The sequence below is a fragment of the Lycium barbarum genome, chromosome 8, assembly GCF_019175385.1.
Source record: "Lycium barbarum isolate Lr01 chromosome 8, ASM1917538v2, whole genome shotgun sequence".
Classification (NCBI taxonomy): domain Eukaryota; kingdom Viridiplantae; phylum Streptophyta; class Magnoliopsida; order Solanales; family Solanaceae; genus Lycium; species Lycium barbarum.
Window position 1 is genome coordinate 120438067 of NC_083344.1, and position 23771 is coordinate 120461837.

At 37.3% G+C, this 23771-nt stretch overlaps 4 protein-coding genes across 4 annotated transcripts; 1 reads left to right on the forward strand and 3 right to left on the reverse strand.

The window, feature by feature from the left end:
• Positions 1-1872: 1872 nt before the first annotated feature.
• On the reverse strand, positions 1873-4758 carry LOC132608238 (uncharacterized). Its single transcript, XM_060322294.1, has 4 exons — positions 4741-4758; positions 4464-4643; positions 3998-4185; positions 1873-3664 (listed from the first exon to the last, which is right to left on the reverse strand). The coding sequence occupies exons 1-4, from the start codon at positions 4756-4758 to the stop codon at positions 3412-3414; spliced, it is 639 nt and encodes a 212-aa protein (XP_060178277.1). The 3' UTR covers positions 1873-3411.
• An 8008-nt stretch (positions 4759-12766) lies between these two features.
• LOC132606964 (protein ELC-like) lies at positions 12767-14330 on the reverse strand. The gene has a single exon (XM_060320688.1). It carries the CDS (start codon positions 14233-14235, stop codon positions 13039-13041), a length of 1197 nt encoding a protein of 398 aa, XP_060176671.1. The 5' UTR covers positions 14236-14330; the 3' UTR covers positions 12767-13038.
• Positions 14331-15337: 1007 nt separating this feature from the next.
• On the forward strand, positions 15338-18520 carry LOC132608239 (uncharacterized). Its single transcript, XM_060322295.1, has 6 exons — positions 15338-15356; positions 15990-16160; positions 16309-16729; positions 16833-17225; positions 17316-17763; positions 17861-18520. The coding sequence occupies exons 1-6, from the start codon at positions 15338-15340 to the stop codon at positions 18518-18520; spliced, it is 2112 nt and encodes a 703-aa protein (XP_060178278.1).
• A 2254-nt stretch (positions 18521-20774) lies between these two features.
• On the reverse strand, positions 20775-21781 carry LOC132608240 (protein ELC-like). The gene has a single exon (XM_060322296.1). The coding sequence runs from the start codon at positions 21732-21734 to the stop codon at positions 20775-20777; it is 960 nt and encodes a 319-aa protein (XP_060178279.1). The 5' UTR covers positions 21735-21781.
• Positions 21782-23771: the final 1990 nt, after the last annotated feature.

The following is a 23771-nucleotide window of genomic DNA, read 5'->3' on the forward strand; positions in this document are numbered from 1 at the left end:
AATGGATCCAAATCCCTCAATGGGGAAAATATGAAGGAATCGTCCTATCTGGGCGGAGCGATCCTTATCCTACGTTGGCATACGTAGTTTCAGGCTATCTGAGCCTTCTCGGTATTAATACAACTCCCGAACATGAAAATAAAATAGTTGGCTAAGAAGCCCATGACTTTCGTGAATTAACTTGTACTTGTCTTATAATCATGATTTCACGAAATAACTTGTAAACATGGTTTCATGAAATAGTTTGTAAACATGTTCTTGATTTATGGGTAATACAATAGTTCATAATCATATATTTGTAATTGACTTGAAAACATGCTTGTAACTTGCAAAATAAAATCATAAAGTTTCATATGAACATGATGAGAACGCATGAGGAAGAATTCATGATTCATGGATTAAGCTAGGGTTCCTAATAACCGTAATGGAAGATTAGGAATACAACAACAATATAGATACAAAATTCATGTACATAAATACTTAAATACGAGCTACCAATATGTTGGGTTTAATGCCCTAAGATTTGAACTTCATGGATATCAAGGAAACGAAGCATGGGGAAGAACATAGAGATTCCCTCATGTGGATGAAAGTTCTACATACCTTAGTTGTTCCAAAACTTGAATTAAAGACTTGGATTTTGAAGAAGATTTCCTAAATCTTGATTCTTGAATCTTGAGATGGGTTTTCTTGAAAACCCTAGATTAGGAATGATGATTTCTTGTTTAGATTACAAGGATATATGTTAGAATTGAGTTGGAATAATTAGAATGGACTTACCTTGGTGTTCTTGATGTTGGAGGAGAGTAGGAGGTCGTTCTAGGGTTTGAGGGAGTGAAAAATAATGGGTTGAACTGATATGGACAGATATATAGTGTTCTGTGAAAGTGCAAATTACGACCTGAACAGTGCTGGTCGTAAATTCAGTTTACGGGCCGTAAATTGATTTACGGTCCGTATTTTGATTTACGGACTGCACTGTCTATCTTCAGTAAAATGGTCATAACTCTTTGCACAGATGTCCGTTTGACCCCCGTAAGATACCGTTGGAAAGGTATTTCAATGCTCTACAACTTTCATCAAGGAAGTTTTCCCAAATTCCAAATACGGTTTTAAATACGGGCCGTAAAGTGAAATACGGTCCGTATTTAATCCTATGACCTAAAAATGTCAAATTCCAGAATGTTCAGAAATTCTTGGTTTCAGTTCACGACTTGGTTTACGGCCCGTAAACTGAAATACGACCACTGTTCATGGACGTAAACCACCATATCACAACTGAACGGAAAAATTTCAATTCCCACATTCTTTATCTGATTTTCTAAGTCTAGGATCGTGGTCAAAACTTTCGTTAAAGGTACGGGGTGTTACATTTGTCATGAGGATGAATAACTCTATTGTGAGAAATAAATCACCTAGTGGATAACTGTGTAGAAGAAAAGATCATCTAATATTTTTGGGTAGGTTAGAATTTGAACCTAAAACTTCAGAATTCTATACTCAATTCATTCACTGTTTCGTTCATTCTTTTATCACTTAATATATATTTTTACTTTAATTCAAAATTTGTAAAGTTAAATTATTTAATTTGCAATAAAAGGCAAATGCATTAAGTATTTATCCTATTTATTTGTTGCTTTAGCTAAACAAAATTTGGTCCATGATACTTCTTGTTTTAGGAATGCAAAATAATATTACGCAATCATTTTTCTTATAAATTCAGCTGTGGCTCCAAGAAGGCTTATAACTATTAGTTGTGCAATGAATAAATAAGAGTGATTTAATCAATCAAGAGCATTTAGATACCACAAGAGGATGAGGATACAGAAAACCATATATTGACTAATCAAATAGATATTCAGCCACCAAAAGAATGCTAGAAGAGAAGAACAGAGGCCCTGAACATAGTTGAACAGAACTACAAAAAATTTCCTCACACGTCACTTGAGCAGTGCATAGATAAGCAGAAGTATCAGTAAAATTTCCTACACGATACTCTTATCTTACATCTATAAACAAAATTTTGATGCAAACATCACACAAACAAAGCATATAGATCCAAGACAATGTCTAGCACCAGCCAATCAAATCCTCAAATAGACCTTGTCCGATGAATGCACTACACCCCACAATTCTCCAGTGTAAACTTTTGTCCACGGCCTCCAGATTAAGCACCTAAATCAGGAGAATTTGAAGAGGATGACTGTCTCACAAAATGTAGAGCTAAATTTTAAATGGTTGATATTGAATTGGGTTTTAAAAGCCTGTCCATATTATAAAAGAAAATGTCAGAAGAACATTCATAGAGTGCTTATGCATTTCTGAAACTCCTGTCCTTCTCATAGTCAAAGGCCACGATTTAAGATTGTCATTTTTCAGTTGCATTACATATGCAGATATAGCAAACTGTTAATCAATTCAGAATTTTACTTTAGTTAGATATAGTTTAACTTCAGCGAAAAGAATTTCACTTCATTGTTCATCAACATAATTAAAGCCCATGACCAAAAAACAAAAAACATAATTAAAGGTAGAACAGGCAGCTTCCTTACCTTTTGCTATTTCTTCTGGAGAAAGAGCACTTTGGATGTATCACGATTTGCAACAATAAATAATGATGCTCCTGATATCCTCTGACAAGTAGACACGAAAGAGTTAAGGACACTGAACTTATGCATACTGTAAAATCATTTCCAACGGTAAATCTGAACTTTGCACCTTTTTTATTTGAACACAAATTTGTTGTACGGATACACAATCTCGTAAGAAATGATATTTCATCCATATGACAATAATTGTAATCAGTATTTTCAGCACTAATCAAGTGACAGGTTCACTTAAGGAGGCGTTCGAAACGTTGAATAACTTCTCAAGAGAAAGGAAAAGGGAAACAAAGCAATAGACCAACTAAAAATATCAGCTTTAAAGCACATGATCTGCAAATTCAATAAAGGACCAACATCAAGCAAGAAATATTTCAAGTTTTCAACAATAATTGTTAACATGAAGATCATAGTGGATTTAGGCATAATATTTTGAAGGTATTGATTGCTTAATGCTAAGGGCAGCCTGCAAAAGACTATCTGAAAACTCATCCCTTTCTTGACTCATATTTGCACTAATATATGAAATGGCGTAGATTTGCAGCATGGAACATAAATATGTATTGTGTTGTGTGTACCATCTTGCTCAGCCCATTCTGTATCATTACTTATAAAAGTACGCCACCAAACAAGTTTTAAGGAGTAAAAGTTAGCATCCTTACTTTGACACAAAAGTTGTTAATACTGTATGTAAAATTTATCGTCTCCCTCTTCCTCTGCCCATTCCACGACCTCTTCCCCTTCCTCTCCCCCGGCCTCGGGAACCCGATCCCTGAAAACATGATCTCTCAGGCTTCAGTTTCAAGGACTAGATCCCTCTTCTCTTTTCAGTTCGTGTTTCCCTCTCGCCTTCATCTTCCACATACTTCGCTGAGCTTATGGAAACAAAGGAAACTTCTCTTGAACCTCCGGGCCCCACCCTGATATTGTTCATATCACGAGAAGCTCGGTCATTCGACAAAGCTGCAACCCTTTCACCCAGTGGAAGAGCATCTTCCTTTGTAAGTGAAACATGGTTCCTGAATGCATCTGCATGCCTCTCATCCTTGACTTCATGCCTTCTGAAATTTTAAAGAATAGTGAGACATACAGCTATATTAATTACATAATTTACAGCAGTTAAAAAAAAGGTGTCTAGTCTCATAAGAAAATTTATTTCATATTACTGTTTCAATCCTCGGAAAGAAAGAAAAATAGATATGTGAAATCAACTTGATCTGCACAATTTGTATAAACCCATGCTAAAACTTGTCTATGTAAGAAACACCAGAGGTTGAACATGCCGATTATCATGAGCCAACTGCTATATCTTGAACTTCACTTGTAACGTGGTGCATAACAGCTTGTAGTCTAAACATGGCATGAATTAGGAGGGGCATTCTTTGACTTCTTACCTCGGAACTTTGGACTTCTTTCTAGAATTGTTTTCATTTACTTGTTCATCTTCAGATGCATCAGAATCACTAGGCTCCTCACCGCCCATCACAGGTTCAAAATGTTCCTCCACTAAAGATGGTTGCTTTAAGGAAGGCATAGGATGCAATGCCCGATACTCGTGAGAATTTTCATCAATTTCGAAGTCCTGTAGGAAAACCAAAGAACATCAAAAAGTTGAAGGATGTTGGAATCTGGCAGAAACTTTTATTGAAAAGAATGCAATTGTTTTATTAGAAGAGGGACATCTAAAAAGTACTTCAGATAAATTCAGGAAATACATTCTTTGTTGGGAATGCTTGATCATCATTACAAGAAATTATTCTGATGATGATATTAATTTTTAACCAAATTATTCTGATGATATTCTGGACTGGTTCTTAAACATCAGGAAGTGAATATGATTCTTAGAAAAATTTTGCATACCCCAATTTCAAATATGCTCTTGAAACGTTCATCTTTCATTATGTCACTGGTCAGTCCTTTCTTCTTCTTTGATGTCTTCTTCGCATCAACGCCATCAACATCCTCCTTCAAATTGTCAGCTTCTTCATCCTCAAGACTGTTAGCCAGAGTGCGATTAACTTTAGGAAGCTTCCTCTTAATCTGCAAAGAGATACAGAATGTAAGATAGAGTTCTGAAAAAAAGTAGAAATTTTCTTTCAAAGAGACATACATGTGGAGTTCTAGTTATGTTAGAAACCTGTCTACCCCTTTTCATTCAGTTCAATGAGCACATAACTTTGATTGCAGCGAAACAGTAAAAGTAAATGTCACAAGCAGAAACTACTACTGATATACTTGTAGACTGTAGTGCCTTATTGACAGACATGTAACAGCTGTCTGATTTTGAATCTTTAATAATATGATGCAGAAAGGATAACCTTTCCAATCATCTGCTGACACAATCTTCAAGAGTAAAACTCAAAATTCTCTGGCATCCGGTATTTACTGCTGATTGGCATATGAATTATCGTGGCAACTTCAAAGATCCTAACTAGAGCACAAGAAAATCCCACAGCATCGCACAAAAGAATCCATAGCCCAAACCCCGAACTTAACTTGTCTCTCTTACAAAGATGGCTGGTGAATCCATTAGGACTTCTAGCTGTCTTAGTTCCCATTAGAAGAATTTCCACCGATACAAGCAAAAAATCATAATAAATTTAGTTCGCCAAATTACACAGCCACATATTGGATGATCCACTAGTTTTGAATATTAATCTTGTCCAGATACCAGCATACAAATCCAGATGCCTCACAGAACTTTTAACCTGCTGTTTCCATTTTTTTTCCCCTTTTATTCTTTCGCAAAAGTAGCTCTTAATGTCTCTTATTTAAAGTAAAAAGTCACAAGCCCATTAGAACATAGAAGTAGTCTTCTCTTTTCTTCCCGTCTATATAGCATCCTCCCAATCCCCAACCTCACCCAAACCGACGGCTGTTACGGCCCATGCCGTCTTCGACCACAAGACCTATCTCATCCTAACAATGACTTGTTCTCTCGCCTCTCTTCCCTATTCCAGTCATTGCATTAACCCCTTCCTTTATGATTTTTGTTAGCTCTCAGATTCAGCGATCTTTTCCTTTTTTTTTTTTTTCCTTCTTCTCTTGTAACAAATTATAAAAGGGAAGGGATGGAAAACACAGTGGGAATTTGAGCCTAACACCACTCACTAAGTGAGCTATAACACCAATCCCAAAGCCATCCATCTTCAACGAAACAAGACTCAAGTTGGGCATAATCTTTAAAAACCTTGAGCAACTTGAGTCATATTATCTTACCTTTTCTTTCTGACGGGTTTCATGGTCAACTAGTGAAAGTCTATATTTTTCTTGGCAAGGTTTTCAGGATCTACCTCAACTTTTAGTTGAATTTAGGTGATGCAAATTTGTTTCTGATGCTAGCCTATCGAGGCTTTTGAGTCGATGAGTGTGGTAAACCAATACACCCATAACTTTCGTGACATTGGGTGCGAATCATATTAATTTTTAGAAATTTTTCAGCTATATGCTTAAGGAAGTGGGTCCTCACACCGGCTGCGAAAAGCTACATCCCCTCGTGAGTAAACCATATCATTTTAGCTCAAAACCGAGCTGAACTATGAGTAATATGGAGAGCCTGGTTTCGTAAGGCTAGCATCAAAACAAATTGCAACACCTAAAAACTAAAAGTTGAAGTAGATCCTGAAAACCCTGCCAAGAAAAATAGACTTTCACTAGTTGATCATGAAACCCTTGAGAAAGACCGGGTAAGAGTGTGACTCAAGTTGCTCAAAGTTCTATTATAGAGAAACTGAAATTCCCTTTCACCGAACTGATTAGTAATCCAATCGACAAACACACTTGCTGCTTCCTATGTTAGTGTTTTCTCTCTTTCTTGAGTTAGTTTCATGCAAGTTAAATAACAAAAATCTCCAGCTTCGGAGACAATTAGACTATACTTGTAAAAGGAGACTGCTACTTTTAGGCCATTGAATATTTCTTCACTGTTGCAACTTACGTTTTGCACCGCCTACCTGTTACCAACTTACGTTTTGCACCGCCTACCTGTTACCAATATTTCTAAGTAAAAAGGTTCAAACTTTAGTCCTTTCAAGCGTTCATTATGGATTGTTTTATCGCAAGTATCTTCGAGTTTGAAACTAGTTTTGGTTATTTCCCCTAGAAATGTAATTTTGTTGCGTTTGTTATCTCACAGTCTCATGTTGTCCAATCTTGTTTAGGACTGCGGTGAAGTAACTGCCAAGGGTGTCACTTCTCTTATGAATTGTCAAGCACTTGAAGATCTTTTACTACGTCATAATGTGAGTCTTCTACTACTGGATGTCCTTCACTTCTGTAGATCAAATAAAAATCAAATGGAGGATACATAATACTGGACAATAAATTGCAATGGGCACATTAATATAATACAAACTTCATCTGATTCCTCTTTTCTTTTTTGTTCTATACATGAGGATTTCTAGGAAGTTTGAGAGAATCCAATCACACTATTTAAGACCGTACAAATTCGGGGAATTATTTAGTGTGGCTGAATTGACGTCGGTGCCATGATTTTATTATTATGTGAAGTACCTACAGATGCTCTCTTTGAAAGGGTTTTGAAGACGAAGTCATTCATAAATTAAATGTTGTTACTAAACTGAAGCTCTTTTGAATGATAGGACCTTGGAATTGACAGAAATTTTATTATCCATGCCGCTTCAAGGGTAAGCATAGATAATTTTTGTTTATCTCTTCAAGACGTGAACCCTGATGTTTCTCGATAATACTTTTTAATGCAATTAGATGCCACTGCTTCGGAAGGTAGCAGTTGATGTTTGCGATGCAAAGGATGGTGACTTTGATCTTCCGGATGTAAGACCTCTGATGCGCTCTTCTATTGCTTTCTTTAATGTGCAGATTCAGACCCCACTTGTTCAACTTTCTCTTTTTTAATGTTATCTTTGCAGCTGCAATAGTTGTATTACTGTTTAGCTTCTTGCATAAAACTATGAGTAAAGTGAACTATGAGTAAAGTTTCAAGTGAATCTTCTTTTCTGTGTCGACAGTAGTGCTTGGGTGTCGCTCTATGTATTCTATCACCTCATATTCTGGTATTTGCCTCCATATAAGTATTGCCAAGAAGTCATTAATAATCTGGACAACCTCTATATTGTCGTCCTGATATTTGTATATCTGGTTCAGTTTCCTGATAGGAACTTCTTACGCATAGTGAAGATAGCAAGATGCAATTTAAAAAGGCGAACTTTAGATTCCTCGAAATCTGGGCCTTGTACAACTCCTGTGCACGCGGAGACTTTGATACTGACATGGGACAGTAAGAAACTCTCAAGGACTGTTGTCAAGGAAAGATTATAGCATTTGACAGTGAAAAATGTTAATGGTGACTTGAATATACGCACATTTACTGGTACAATGATGCAATGTTTTCCAAATTGAAGGGGTCAAGTCGGATTGCTGGGCTTGAGTAGATCAGTGCATGAAGATATAAGATTTTGAGCTCAAAGATCTCTGATGCAATACTTAGGTATTCTTGGTCTGTTGTAACCTTTTTATTATGTGCAACTTAAACCGGCAAGGCCAGGGATAGGTAATGGTAAGGGAGGTTCAATTGAATCACCTTTGTTGTTAGAATATTGTGGAGACAGAACAAAAGTAAACTTTTTCGATTATCTATAGACTCTTAAATCCCCTTGACATAAGAGAAGATTTTGTAGGTAAAAAGGTTCAAAAGTTGCATTAAGTCATAAGTTCAAACTCAACCTGGTACTTTATTTGAATTTCCTCGTATAAACTTCTTGCTCTGTCATTGTGTTAATGACTTTCAAACTCGCCTCAATCTCTATGGCTCCTTTTTTTATTTTTTGGTCGGGGCTTACTTTAACCCGCCATTTCCTGACCTTAGTTCATATTCACTTAATCAATACTCTTTAAAGGTTAATTGAGAAAGTCATTTAACTTATATTATTTATGGAATTCCATGAAGAAAAAAAATAGGCGGAATGAGAGGAAACTGCCAGCCTTATTTCTCTACGTAGCTTGTTTGCCTTCCCACCACTTTTTTACAACATTTCTTTGTGCAAAGCTGCTCCCCTCGTGTCGGTGCTCACGTTTTAATTTTTTCCAGCGCTTAGTTAACCGGCTTATTTTTTGGAATATATATTTAGAACTGAAACTTGTAAATATAACTCAAGAGCATACTTGCATAACATGCTTTAGGGTACGCAAAACACATAAATATGCATGTACTGATGTACGGAAGTGTGTGGGGGAATATGTCTACTAAGTAGATTAACAAATTTAAACGATGCTTCCTGGCTGTTGCTATTTTTTGGATTTTTGTACTGTCAGAAATGATACTATCCCGCAGAAGAAATAAAAGTTAAAAGAGTAACAAAAGAAATAAAAAAGCACGAGTTTAAGTATCCGTCCTGATCAACTCAGTTCTCTAGGAGCAAACCATCAGCAGCATAGTAGGCTACCATCTGAGCATACTTTGCATAATATTATTATATGATAACATGAGCACCGTCTCCATATCAGTATCACTCATCCATATCAATCAACTCAAGTCTGTTATCCATGCAAGACTCATGTAAGACATTTCATACAAATGGTATGTTATGTTACCCCATACTGCAATACACTAAAAACAAGAACCTGAGTCACTAATACTTCATCAATCGCCTTCTTTCTCTCTCTCTCTTTTTGAACAAGGCTCTGGCGTTCCTAAACTTATACAGCGTACATTAAGTGATTTAACATAACTCAACCTATAAGACAGCTATCAAAAATTCAAACTTACTAAACCATTAAAGGTTATGAGATGTGTACAACACTAACTTTTCAACTGGAGTATTACCTTCTTTTTTATTTTATTTTTTTGAAACCGAACTGGAGTATTACTCCTCCCTACCTTCCAAGGTGGGGGTAAGGTCTGCGTACACTTTACCCTCCCCAGACCTCACGTTGCGGGATCCAACTAGGTATGTTGTTGTTGTTGTTGTTGAACTGGAGTATTACTATTATCACTAATATATATACAAGTCAAATAAATATATGAGACGGAAGGCTTGACTGTCACAATTTCATACATAATGCAAAGTGCATGAGAAACTCCTAAGCGGAACATGCCCCACTGCTCGGAAAAATATGTGTTACAAAAAAAGAATCTGAACAGAATATTATCACCATATCGGTACCTTCTCAAAAGGTCCACAGCTAGAGTTCTATCTATGCAATTTATACTGATTCCAAATATAAACATCCATCCTAAGAAGCATGTAAGTGCCGACACTGAGGCAGAAAAAGAAAGAGTTGGAACCCCTTACAACTCGTTTTCTAGAGTAATGAAAAGAAGCTAATCATTGGTCCGATGTCACAAACATATTTGCAGTTAATAAAATCATATATGTAGCATACGAAAAAATCAAATACGTAACACTGGTATAAACAGGTGGTATCTTTCACCTGGATAATGATTTTTTGAGTATGATAGCATGAGAGGAGTCACCATTCAATCAAAAAGCAAAACATGTGCAATATACCTCACATAATTTTTCTACTCAGTATACGACTAGTGTCACAGGTGCACTATTCTTCTACTCAGTTTGCAACTAGTGTCAACATTAAATGAAGAACTCGAGACTACACTTCAAGATAATGTCTGGAGAGCATCCCAGGCTTTTATCATTTTTGTGGGAGGCGCAAAGCTTGACCGAGTGATGGCGGAGAGCATGACTTAATCTCAAGTCTTCTAGATCGAAGTGCCTGGGAATATGCCAATGAAAGTTAAAGTCCCCGACCTTCTTTAGATTACGTTTTCCACGTGAAATGGTCAGAAATTGAATACTAGGGTCTTAATCTTTTCAAATGAACCCTCCACCACTACATAGACCCTCAACTTGAAGCCAAATTCATCACCAATACAAGGGATAGTTAACCACCATAAGTCATTCTAATCATACGCAATTGCAGGTCCTATTTGGCACCATGAAATCATTGAATGACAAAATCAGAAACATCAGCCCATTTAAAAAAATAATAATAATAATTAAAAATTAAAAATAAAAACCTGCAGCAGTGCCCCCCCCCCCCCCCCCCCCTCCACCTCTTCCCCAAAAGTAACTATTTTTTTTTTTGGTAAAGTAATAAAATTTCATTAGTAAAGCATCAAGAAGATGCAAGGTTACAGATAGGTGAGAAGCTGCTTCAAACAGAAACATGAAGCAGACTCAGCAAAAGTAACTATTAGTTATGGCAGTTGAACAATCATCTAGCAAAACAATAACTGTCTATAAGGAAAAATTACGAAACAAACAGCAGAAGTCAAGTTCTTTTTTTTTAAAAAAAATAAGGTAAGGTTTAGTTCTTATTTTTGATACATAACAACGATGGATGAGATAGTAAGCACAACTTTCTACCCAACGATTTCTTCTTCTCTTATGATTTATCAAGTTACAGGGGGGAGACCAAAAAAAGGAGAGTAGATTGGCTGGTTTTTCCAGTCAAGTATAGTTCATAATCCCATTTTCGAATATGAATTTGAATTTGAATAGATTCTCTTTATTATTCTAAATATAGCTTTTTTATCTTCCACCTTATCTCCACAGCTTTGGGCGACCCCCTCCTCTCTTTTTTCCTTTCAAGCATGGACTAACTTACCGAACTGGCTTTAGTAAAGTAGAAGTCATTAGCGGTCAACTGTTCATAGTCAGCAGTGGAAGAGGGCGTAGCTTTGATTGCTCAAGTCGCCCTCTCATGGTTGAATGTGAAAAAGAATTGCTTTTGTTTAGCGACAATCTTATAAGGATGATGCAGCCCCTGTGCCTTATCAATAATTAATAAGGGAGACCGGGCTAAAGGTTTAGTTCCTATTTAGAACCACTCAAATCCAGTTATCCTTTTAAATGTTAAACTTCTGTAATTGCGGCAATGCCAAGATGTGGGTGAAAAGTATTTGATGGAGGTGGACTAAGTAAAAATGGAAGGCTTTAGGTGATGAGGCTCCCAGACAAAAAAAAAAAAATAGAAAAAGAGCGAGATCTAGTGGTCCGTGAAAAACCTAAAATGGTTTCCTCTCTTGAAAAACTATAAATAAACAAGTTGAAATATGTTTTATTGTTCAATGCGTAACAAAGTCAATATTAAATCTAGTGATTTTCTCTACACTAAGCACCTTTTTTGTATAAGTCTAAACTGCTTTTTTTTTAAGCAGTAACGTATTTCATAGAACTAAATTAACTACTTTATAATACTATATGTATTTCATAACGTGGTCTAAATACCAAACAAGTATCAGGAGTTGCACATTAGTTTCCTCAACCAAAGTTCCTGGATTTGGAACATGAGTGTGATTCCACCGCACTGCAATTCAATGAAGACACTTCATATGAATGGCAGGGAACCAGCACAAGTAACCCGAAGTTATCCCAGGTTTGTTGTTAGACACTTGCATTTTGCAGGGTTAACTTTCATGAAATGAACCCGTTAAACAAGAAACCAGAATCTCTGGCACGCAGTGATCTGCATGGGCTGACATGTATATAATTCACTTCTCCACCACATCATCACTCAGCAGGGTGCTTGTTTCAGTTTGGAATAGTCCAAGGTTAATAGGACCCTATGAAGCACAGGTGTGTAACTGAAAATTCGGGACAAGTTTGATGGGGTACTTATGCCATTTCCTGAATCATCCTTATTTCACCCCATGCTCCAATACACTAAAAGGAAAGAATTGCAGTCGCAACTGCTCTCTCCATTCCAATTCATATGGCATTTTTCACATATTTTGGAACATTCCAAAATTTTGATCTCAATGAATTTCTCTAGAACTTTCAATAAACCGAATTCAGTAAACTATTTCAAATTTCAAAATTTATACTAGACTAACTTTTCAATCGTTTCTGTAGCATTTTGTTCTACTATCACTAACTTATATAAGTCACACGTCTTTAAACTCCATGATTAGACAAATAGCACCAGATGTTAATGATTTCATATACAATGCAATGCTTGAGAAACTCCTATAATGAACATGCCCAATTGCTAAAAATAAGTCCACGAAAATATGCATATGTATTGAACAGAATGTTTATCGCTATATACCTTCTTAAACCATTCACTGTTAAGGGTCTATCACTGCAATTTAAATTGATTCCTCAGTATAGACATCCATCCTAAGAACCATCTAACAGCAGAGACTCACTTCCGAGAGGGTGACAAAAAACTAATTATTGGTCTTGAGATATTTGATAGAGAAATGAAAATTGTGGATATCAGTTGTAGGGAAAAATCCCTTAAACATGATTATACTTCAGTAACAAAATGATACAATCAATAAATACCAATTAAACAGCCAAGCCAAAATGTAGTGTCAAAATCTATTGGTAGGACATATATAGCACATTGGCAGATTATTCACAAGTAACCAACCTTGAAAATATAATGACCTTCAGTCTATAGCAAACACGACTGCAAGTAATTCAAACCTCTATCACAATGCATATGGTGATGTTCTAGCAGCCATATTAGCAACTTGAGCTTGCATCTGAGCAGCCCTAACCTTGGACGCTGTAGCGCGATGAAAGAACTGCTCGCGCGACAACAACCTTACGTTCCTCAAGTACTGATCAAACGGTATTGCCCCGCCTTGTATAGCTTTATCCAACGAATAAATCACATCCTCTAACGCCAAATCCGACGCCGTAGAATCCAACATCTGCTTAGAAAGAACATCACACGGCTCAAACGCCGTATCCACATCAACATTCCCTAAATTCTTCAATTTCCCTTCGTTTTCCCTCAACCACCCTTCCAACACATCACTATTCATCAAAACCATCTGTAATTGCTGCTCCAACCCTTCTTTCTCATCCAACATTCCCTTTAACCCGTGTTTCAGTTCCTCTTCGCGTTGCTTCAACACTCCTTGCGCATTAAACAACCCCTCCATATCCGTCTCTCGCGCTTCCCTCAACCCGATTATATCCCTATGTAAACTCCCAACTAGCTTATCTATCGCGTTCCTCTTATAAACCTCCGACGGATCATCCATTACCCGCCCCGTCCCACCACCACCACCACTCCCATACGGCGATTGCGGAAATGCCCGTGGAGGTATCGCGGGCCGGATCGACCCGCCAAGCGAAAAACTCGTACTTGGGGGTGGATGTGTGCTAGGGCTAGGGCTCGGGTTAGGGTTTGACGGTCGTTTCGCGTATAAAGGCGGGTCCCTACCAAAAAAATGACTCAAATTCCTAGCTAATTCAACAAGATTCGAACTTGGGTATACCCAATTTTGCAAATAAGGAATACCCACAACACCAGATGGGTTAACAAAGGGGTGGGCATGTTTAATAACCATATCTCGGGTCGGGTTAACAAAAACCAAAGGTGGATGACGTGGATAAGATTCCATTAACCAAATAATAACAGGGATATTATAAGTAACTTGTTGATATACCATAGGGATAGTACCTTCAGCTTGTAATAGATTTACTGTTCTACCATCGTTATGTGTGAAAGTAGCGGTTTTAGGTTGAAGTGAAGGGTAACTATCGAGTAATTGAAGAAGGTGTTGACGGATTAACCATTTGACATCTTCGATGTAAGGGAGGGATGATGGGCCACGTTGGGAGAGAACAGTGGAGAGGAATTGTTGTGGGTATTGGCTTGAATTTGGAGGCATCATTTGGACAGGATTTTCAAGAGGAGGAAGAAAAGGGATTTATGGGAGGAGAAGCAAAGGGTTGCTTCGAGATGTAGTGTACCGCGTACGGCGTGACGGAGGATTTTTTGTTTTGAAGAAATAACTGGGAAATTAACCAAGGGGGTATACGTGGCATAAGAGCAGTGTTTTTAAACCAAAATAACTTTCGAGGGCTTTTATAGTGTTCGGGTAAAATAGCACGTTAAAAAGAGTGTTGACTTTCACTTATTAAATCAAGAAAGAATTCATTTTCATTTTCCATATTTACCTCTATTAAGGGATATATGGTCAAATTTAATATCATTTAATTAGGGGTAATTTAGTTAAATTATATTTTTTTCTAAGAATTAGTATTTTCTTGAGAGGTGTACAAATGGCTAAGTAGACACTTGTTTTGATCCAGAGGGAGTACTTATTTTTAAGCTAAAATGACAAAAATAAGTCATAAGCTTCTGTAAATATCTTTGTTTATTTTAATAAAATCCAATAGCATCAGGTTGATTGGCTTTGCTAAAAAAAAGAGTCATAAGCTAGAATTACTAATTTTTAAGCTCATCCAAATGGGCTCAAAGTATGTTTTACCGTAGTTAATTCCTTGTTAAAAAATGGTTAATACAATGTGTCATTTTTTATAGGCATAAGTCATAACCATAATATAGTAAATAGACACTTTTTTTGTGCAACTAAACCATTCAACTTTGAGAATGCATATTTAGACACCTTAACTGTTCTGTGGCACATAAATTTTAAAGATGTCTATATCATTTTGCAGGTTGGTGCTTTCAACTAATACAGTGGAGCTAAGTTGAGGTGTTTAGCTGATCATTTAATAAGTTGAGGTGTTTAGAGACCAAATTTAAGTGATTGTCTATGTATTATCATTTTTTATATATATTGTGTGTCCAGGTCTATTATGTGCAGCTCGAATAATACAATAAAACGTTATTAAATGGTTAAATAATATTAAATTTATGTAAAGTACAAATCTTTTTTTATAGTTACTGAGAAAATCTGCCATGAGAAAAATAAGTATTTGGAGGCATCATTGGAGAGGAGATCGGCGATTTTGTTGAGGTGGGGATTTATGGGAGGAGAAGAAAAGGGTTGCTTAGGGAGATAGCGTACCGCATAGGAGTTTTGATTGAAGAAATAAGAGAAAAGACATTTTTTAGCCCCTGAACTTGGTACGAAAATTCAGTTTGGAAACTAAACTTAACTTCTATTTATTTACCTCCCTTAACAACTTACGTTTTAATTATTTTCCCCCTCTAGTGGCCCAGACCAGTTGAGGGCTGGATAGTGTTAGAAACGCGCGAGCTAATTGGTCCACGTCATTATTTAATTCCCCAACTTATTTTTACCCGTCCCCACATAAAAAACCTGACCCATCCCCAATTAACCCGATCCATGCCAAACAAAAGACCCAACCACGGTTCCAATCGACACTTTTCCCCTTTCCACTACACAACCAAACCTCCACAAACCGATCATTGCAAAGTTAAAAATCCAAAATATACGTAAATCTTGTCGTTTCTGAATGTTATTGAAGATTAGTTAGCCACAAAGGTACACGATTCTTGTTGTTCTCGTTAGGGTTTATCTAGATTTCGATTTTACTGTTTTTCAGTTGCAAAAATTTTATCTTTAACTTCGTTTTCTTTTTTTTTTTTTCTTTTTTTTTTTTTGGTGTAATTGGTAACTGACTCTTGTAATTTTTCATTTGTTTTTAATTTTAGGTTTTGTGAAGAAAATGGGCGATGTGTTTGTGACTTTGAGGTTTAACCACGGAGGTAATTTAGAACAAACCCCTCGTATTAAGTATGTTGGAGGTAGTGTGACAGATTATTTTGATGTTGATCTTGATAAATTCTCTTATTTTGAGCTTGTTTACTATGTTAAAGAAATCGGTTATAATATTTCATCTTGTTGTGTATTTATTAGACCACCTAAATGACGATTTGTAGTAGAAGTTAAAGTGATAGGGACATTATTGGTATTGCACCTCAATTAAAAAACAGAGATATTGTTGTAATTTTTGTGACTCATCTTGTTGAGGAACCTATTGTGGTCCCCCCCCTGCTCTTCCACCTATTACCCCTGTGGGTGGGGAATCTTTTACTACTTTTGATAACCCCACATGTGAAGATATAAATGAAAAGGTTGGGGCAGGTGAGGGTAGTCAAACATTTGGGGGTAGTGAAGGCTTAGGGTTTGAAGAGGCTGCTGGTCTTGATGAACCCTTGGGTGGGACTGAGGCTGCTACTGCAGCTGATGATGATAATGATTCTGACTTAGAAAGTGAGAGTGAATCTGAGGAGTCTGACAATGTAGTGGTAGAGGAAGGTGAAGAAGAAGAATTTGATAGTGATGTCCATGAGGAGCATAGGAATCTAAGGAAAGATAGGGTGGCTCTAAAATCAAAAAAGAAGAAAGAAAAGGCTAAGAGATCTGAAGGGATAGATTTAGGGGTCAAATGGTGTAGCTATGGGACATGATGAATATTTATCTAGGAGTAAGAGTACATTTGAAGGAAAATTGGGTGGGGATGAGCCATTTTACTACTCAGATGAACCTGTTAGCTTTGAAATAGAGACTGATGATGAAGTTGATGACGAAGATGTGGTTGAAAAGCCTACCAAAAAGTCAAGGAGACCAAAAAGAATTAGAAATAGGGTTATTTTTTATCCTAAGTGTAAAGAAATAGTTTGGGAGACTGGTCTTGGATTTGAAAGTGCTAAACAGTTTAGGAAAGCACTTACTAGGTATGCAGTTCAAGAACATGTAGAGTTGGATAAATATGTCAATGAATCAACTAGGGTGAGGGTAAAGTGTACTGCTGGATGTCCATGGTTATTGTTTGCCAGTTTTGATTCTAGAACAAATGATTTTGTTGTGAAGAATTATAATCCTGTTCACAAGTGCAATGGCACAACAAAGAACAAGTTGGTAAATTCTTTGTATATTTCAGAAAGGTACAGGGACAGAATTATTTCTGAACCTGGCATTAGAATTTTTTAGCGTCAAAATTTGGTAAGAAAGGAATTAGAGGTGTATATTGGTAGGATTGTGGAAAGGAAAGCCAGAAGCATTGTTTTGCAACAAATCATGGGTGACAATGTAGAGGAGTTCAAAAGAATTTTGGATTATAGGGATGAGCTTTTAAGGACTAATCCAGGTAGCACATGTGTGGTTAGGCTGAGTGAAGAAACTTTTGAAGGTGGAGTCAAAAGGTTTCAGTCCTTTTATATATGTTTTGATGCCATGAAGAAGGCATTCAAGGCTAGTTGTAGGAGGGCAATTGGGTTGGATGGGTGTTTTTTAAAAGGTGTTAGTAAAGGGCAAATGCTTGTGGCTGTTTGTAAATATGGGAACAACCAGATGCTACCACTGGCTTGGGCAGTGGTTGAAGTTGAGAATGCTTTTACTTGGAGATGGTTTGTCAACATTCTAAGGCATGATCTTGAGCTTGGAGATGAGACTGGTTTGACAACTCTTTCAGATATGCAAAAGGTAATGTATTCTTGGTTATTGATTTCTGAATTTTTTTCATTCTCTTTAACTTATGTTGCTCTACTGTCACCTAATTTTTTTTTACATGTTATTGTAGGGTCTGGATATAGCCATTAAGGATCTGCTGCCAAATGCAGAACAAAGAATATGTGCAAGACATGTGCTTGCCATTTTTTCCAAAAAATGGAAAGGCATAGAGATTAGAAACTGCTTCTGGAGATGTGCTAAGTCCACATATGAGAAGGAGTTGCAAAAAAATTTGGATTATATGGAGAAGTTAGGTGATGGAATAAATGGAGATTTGTTGTATTACAACATAGATAGGTGGTCCAAGGTCTACTTTAAATACCTCAGCTGTTGTGATAGTGTTGACAACAACATGGCCGAAAGTTTTAATTCCTGGATTTTGGGGCCAAGCCACAAGACCATTATCACAATGCTTGAGGAAATTAGAGTCAAAATGATGAGAAGGGTAGGACAACTAAGAGAGTTTTCTGAGACTTGGATAACAAACATCAGCCCAATGGCTTTGAAGGTATTGCAAGAGAACACATCAAAGTCAATGAAGTGTACTGTTGAATGGAATGGTGAATATGGCTTTGAGGTCAAGGACAGCTGGGGTAATAAATTCATAGTAAATCTGAACAGTAATACCTGCACTTGTAAATCTTGGATGCTGAAAGGTATTCCCTGCTGTCATGCCATAGCTGCACTTCATTTCAGAAAATTGGAACCTATTCACTATGTTGCACATTAGTACACTAAGGACACTTACCTCAAAACATACAACTCATTCATTCAATCAGTTACTAATATGGCAATGTGGCCAAAGTCAACCAATCCTCCTGTCCTCCCACCTGATATTAAAAAGCTGCCAGGTAGGCCAAGGAAGTGTAGAAGAAAGAAGCAGACAGAAAACAAGACAGGGAAGCTGTCAAAAAGAGGTGTTGAGATGACCTGCAGCTTGTGCCATGCAAAGGGTCACAATAAGAAGGGTTGTCCTATGAATCCACAATCTGTCAGGGGCAAAGGAAGGGGCAAGGGGGAGAGGGACAAGTACTAGTTCAACAAGGTCAAGTGTTGGTTCCTCTACAGTACCAAGTAATTCCCAACCAAGTAGAGGAAGGGGAAGACCAAGAGGTTCTGCCAAACAGGTAAAAACATTCCTTGTTATTTACTACTTGATTAAATATTACAGTCTTATATTTAGTCTAACTACTTAAATATGAATTAGGCCATGGCTGCTGCATTTCAATTTGGAAGGGGTACAAGACAGTCGTCTACATCACAGGTATTACTTTGCTTGTTAAAATATTACAGTCTTATATTTCAATTTGCATTTTACAATTCTAAGTGTTTGACACCTTAAATGTGACTTAGGCTTCTGATGCAAGTGCATCAGTTACTGGAAAAGGGGCACCCTTTTAGAGGCCAAGAGTTGTGGGAATAGGAGTGCTTCAGACCCAAAGTGGTTTCAAAATTGTCAATGTAAGTTTGCAACCTCATTAACCATTTACTGCAAACAATCTAGCTTAATGGAGATCTATTTTATTAATGCAGCCTGGAATGACAAATCAGTCTGCAACCATGCCTATGAATTCAGCAGTAGTCACTGGTAGTCTTGGACATCACAAACCAAGACTAGGAGGACTAAAATGGAAAAGGAGTCCAGCTATAACACAACAAGGTCTTCAACAAATGAGTGACAAAAGAGAATGAAAACAAGGGCTAAAGCTGCTGAGTTGAACTCTTTAAGTCAAACAAGTTCATCAACTGCCCAGAAATGAAATGGAAAAATGAAGTTGAATTAGTTTAGTCCTGTATGTGCAGGTTTTAATGTTGTTTTTGTGAAACAATTATGGTACATTTGTCAATTCTGTTTTTGTGAAACATATTAAGCAGCTGTGACTGCAATTTTGCCCTGTATTGACATTCTATTCTTGCAATATTAAGCAGCTGTGACTTCAATTTTGCTGTATATTTCCTGGTTTTTTGACAATTCAGTCTTGCAATGTTGTGTATGACATTAAATGCATAGAGAAGCTGCCCAGCTGTGGCTGCAATGTTGTGTACAACACTAAATGCAGTAAACTTTTCTGAGCAGTGTGTACACATCTGAGCAGTGTACGTTAGGCAGTGTACAGATTTGAGCAGTCAAACACATTGAATGGATGCAAGTAAATGCATTGTACAGATTTGAGCAGTCAAACACATTGAAACTGAGTTAGTAAATGATGGTAGTTGGTACTTGGGAGTGATGGTCAAAACCAAGAATCCGAGACATCATTAACTATATGAGCAGTGTGTACACTAACACTATAACTCAACTCAATTATAAATAGACATTCTTTCCATCTCACTTTCACTCAACTCAAATAACTCTTAACAAATATAGTGATATTAAAGAGGCAGCCTTCATCTAAGATGGATGACATGGAAATGGCCGCATCTTTTGACAAAGAATTGACGAAATCGTAAAAAAGACAATTTCGTAAGTGTTGTCGTACTATATATTTTCCATTGTTCTTTTACCTCTTTTGGTAATAACATGTTTTTTTTTGCAGATCCTTCCAACTGACATACTGAAATTTCTTCCAAACACCGACAAGGACGCTGTTGTTCATTACGACGATCATGAGTATAATATGAAATACAAGGTTGGCGTATACAAGCGCCTCGTTCAAGGCTGGAAAGCCTTCATTGATGATGCCGGATTAGGGATAGGAGATGTGTTGTGTTTTAAGGCATGTTTAGATGAGAACCGCATAGTGTTTTTTGTTCATGTAAAGGAGGATCCGGAGATCGTAATGATAGATTAGGTCTCCAGATTCTCTATTTAAAGTAATTTATAAAATTTCTTGACTTTTGCTATCATTTTCAAGGTAATACATTCCATAACAACAAAATTCTTCAACAAGAACATAAAGTTCTTCCATGACATTTACATTACAACAAGAGCTTGAAGTTTTTACATTTCCTACTACACGATTACAACATACAACAACATAAATTCAGTTGATTAAGGAAGCCGCCAAAAAGCCAATAAATATTCCCCACGGAATCAAAAGCAACATCCTTGTATTTGCAAGTTTCTCCTCCAAGTTTAGAACTTTTTTCAAGTCAAAATGTTGTTTACTCTTCAAGCCAATTAATTCCTCCTTCATTTTGTTCACTTTAATTAGATGTCTAGCCTCAATGACAATTAATTCTTCTTGCAATTTGTCTCTTTCGATTATATCCGTATCTGTCTCTCGCGCTTCCCTCAACCCGATTATATCCCTATGTAAACTCCCAACTAGCTTATATATCGTGTTCTTCTTATACACCACTGACGGATCATCCATTACCCGCCCCGTCCCACCACCACCACCACCACTCCCATACGGCGATTGCGGAAATGCCCGTGGAGGTATCACGGGCCGGATCGACCCGCCGACCGAAAAACTCGTACTTGGGGGTGGATGTATGCTAGGGTTAGGGTTTGTCGGTCGTTTTGCGTATAAAGGCGGGTCCCTACCAAAAAAATGACTCAAATTCCTAGCTAATTCAACAAGATTTGAACTTGGGTAAACCCAATTTTGCAAATAAGGAATACCCACAACACCAGATGGGTTAACAAAGGGGTGGGCATGTTTAATAACTATATCTCGGGTCGGGTTAACAAAAACCAAAGGTGGATGACGTGGATAAGATTCCATTAACCAAATAATAACAGGGATATTATAAGTAACTTGTTGATATACCATAGGGATAGTACCTTCAGCTTGTAATAGATTTACTGTTCTACCATCGTTATGTGTGAAAGTAGCGGTTTTAGGTTGAAGTGAAGGGTAACTATCGAGTAATTGAAGAAGGTGTTGACGGATTAACCATTTGACATCTTCGATGTAAGGGAGGGATGATGGGCCACGTTGGGAGAGAACAGTGGAGAGGAACTGTTGAGGGTATTGGGTTGAATTTGGAGGCATCATTTGGAGAGGATTTTCAAGAGGGATCTGTGTGAAGGAATTTATGGGAGGAGAAGAAAAGGGTTGCTTAGGGAGATAGCGTACCGCATAGGAGTTTTGTTTGAAGAAATAACTGTGAGGTCAACGAAGGGGAGAGGTGTTATATATGTTTGAGTTGATGCCTCATCAAAAAATGGTTAATACACTCCCAAACATGTTGGTGGTGTTCGGGTCAATTTACGTGCACCTGAATTAATAAATTGTGATATTATTAGATGATTATTACGTCAGATTAAATTCATGGGTCATTTGCATAAAATTCCTTATCTCAGGGGTCTTCAATTTTTGTTCCTCAAATTTGTAGTTTTTAATTTTTAGCCTCTATCAAAAAATTGGATTTTGGACCTAATTTAATTCTAAAAGCTAGCTTACGAGGGGAGGATTTTCCAAGTCCATATACGGAGACCAATTATCAATTTCATATCCGATGTAGGATTCTTAAATACTCCCCGCACGTTCAGACCTCGTTAACTGGAGTGTGGAGAATATAATATGGCGGCCCAACATCAGTTACAAAGAATTGAGATGAGCTTAGCTCTAATACCATGTAAAGAATGAATTTTTGGTGCGGTATAAGTTAAGATTTTCTCAGCAAAGTTACATTTAGCATCGACATATGCATTATAACATCCTACAAGTTATGCCGGACACGGTAAAACTTTCAACACTCAACATAACCGGAAAAATACTACGCAACTTATGCTACGTAACATAATTCCTATAGAACTTGTGTTGAGCGATGCAAAAATTCAATTTCTAAAAACGGAAAAAGGCCTAAAATACCCTCGAACTATTGAAAATGGAGCAAAAATACCCTCCATCCACCTTTCAGCCCCCAAATATCCTTATCATCCACCTATTGGGTCTAAAATACCCTTATCACCACCTATTGGGTCTAAAATACCCTTATCACTAACAGAATCTTTTTATTAAACACGTGTCATTTTTCTATTGGTTGGATTATAAAATTAATTAAACTAATTAACTTTTACAATATTGACCAGATAGTGCCCCCCACCCCCCGACCCCCCCCCCCCCCCCGTGAAATTTTTTTTTTTTTGAAAAAAAAGTAGACATTTTTTTTTGCACCCCACCCCGCACCCCTACCCCCCCCCCCGACGCAAAAAAAATTAATATTTTTGAAAAAAAAAGTTTTGACGTTTTTTTTTGGGTTTTTTTATCTGGGAGGGGAGGGGGCGTAGGGTGCGGGGTGGAAAAAAAAGTCAACTTTTTTTTTCAGCTGGGAGGGGGGGGGGGGGGAGGTGTAGGGTGCGGGATGGGGTGCAAAAAAAATATTGTTACGCTTCTCAACTTCCTAGTAAAAAGCACAAGTACTGTGAAATGTCTTGATAAATTAAAATGTCTAATGTAATTGAGTTACCAAAAAAAAAAAAAATATCTCACCCTAAAAAACATGGTATATTTTGAACCAAAAATCTAAAAGGCACAAGTGTAGACTATAATATTTTTTTTGCACCCCACCCCGCACCCTACACCTCCCCCGCACCCCCCCCCCCACCCCCCAAAAATCTAAAAGGCACAAGTTGACTTTTTTTCCACTCCGCACCCTCCCCCTACGCCCCCTCCCCTCCCAGCTAAAAAACCCCCCCAAAAAAGTCAAAACTTTTTTTTTCAAAAATATTAATTTTTTTTGCGTCGGGGGGGGGGGGGGGGGGTAGGGGTGCGGGGTGCAAAAAAAAATGTCTACTTTTTTTTCAAAAAAAAAAAATTCACCGGGGGGTGGGGGGGTCGGGGGGTAGGGGGTGGGGGGTGGGGGCACTTGGGTTATCTGGTCAATTAGTTTAATTAATTTTATAAGCCAACCAATAAAAAAATGCCACGTGTTTGACCAGAATATTCTATTAGCAATAGGGGTATTTTAGACCCAATAGGTGGATGGTAAGGGTATTTGGGGGCTGAAAGGTGGATGGAGGGTATTTTTGCTCCATTTTCAATAGTTCGAGGGTATTTTAGGCCCTTTTCCGTTCTAAAAATAAAAAT

Excerpts from the sequence above, each read along its gene's own strand:
- LOC132608238 (XM_060322294.1), bottom strand. Across the intron at positions 4,186-4,463 it reads AGAGCATATTTGAAATTGGG|GACTTCGAAATTGATGAAAA; the intron begins GTATGCAAAATT and ends GTTTTCCTACAG. Across the intron at positions 3,665-3,997 it reads AAGAAGTCCAAAGTTCCGAG|AAGGCATGAAGTCAAGGATG; the intron begins GTAAGAAGTCAA and ends TTAAAATTTCAG.
- LOC132606964 (XM_060320688.1), bottom strand. The coding sequence starts at position 14,235 with ATGATGCCTCCAAATTCAAGCCAATACCCACAACAATTCCTCTCCACT.
- LOC132608239 (XM_060322295.1), top strand. Across the intron at positions 16,161-16,308 it reads TTACTATGTTAAAGAAATCG|GAACCTATTGTGGTCCCCCC; the intron begins GTTATAATATTT and ends CATCTTGTTGAG. Across the intron at positions 17,226-17,315 it reads TCTTTGTATATTTCAGAAAG|GATTGTGGAAAGGAAAGCCA; the intron begins GTACAGGGACAG and ends GTATATTGGTAG.
- LOC132608240 (XM_060322296.1), bottom strand. The coding sequence starts at position 21,734 with ATGATGCCTCCAAATTCAACCCAATACCCTCAACAGTTCCTCTCCACT.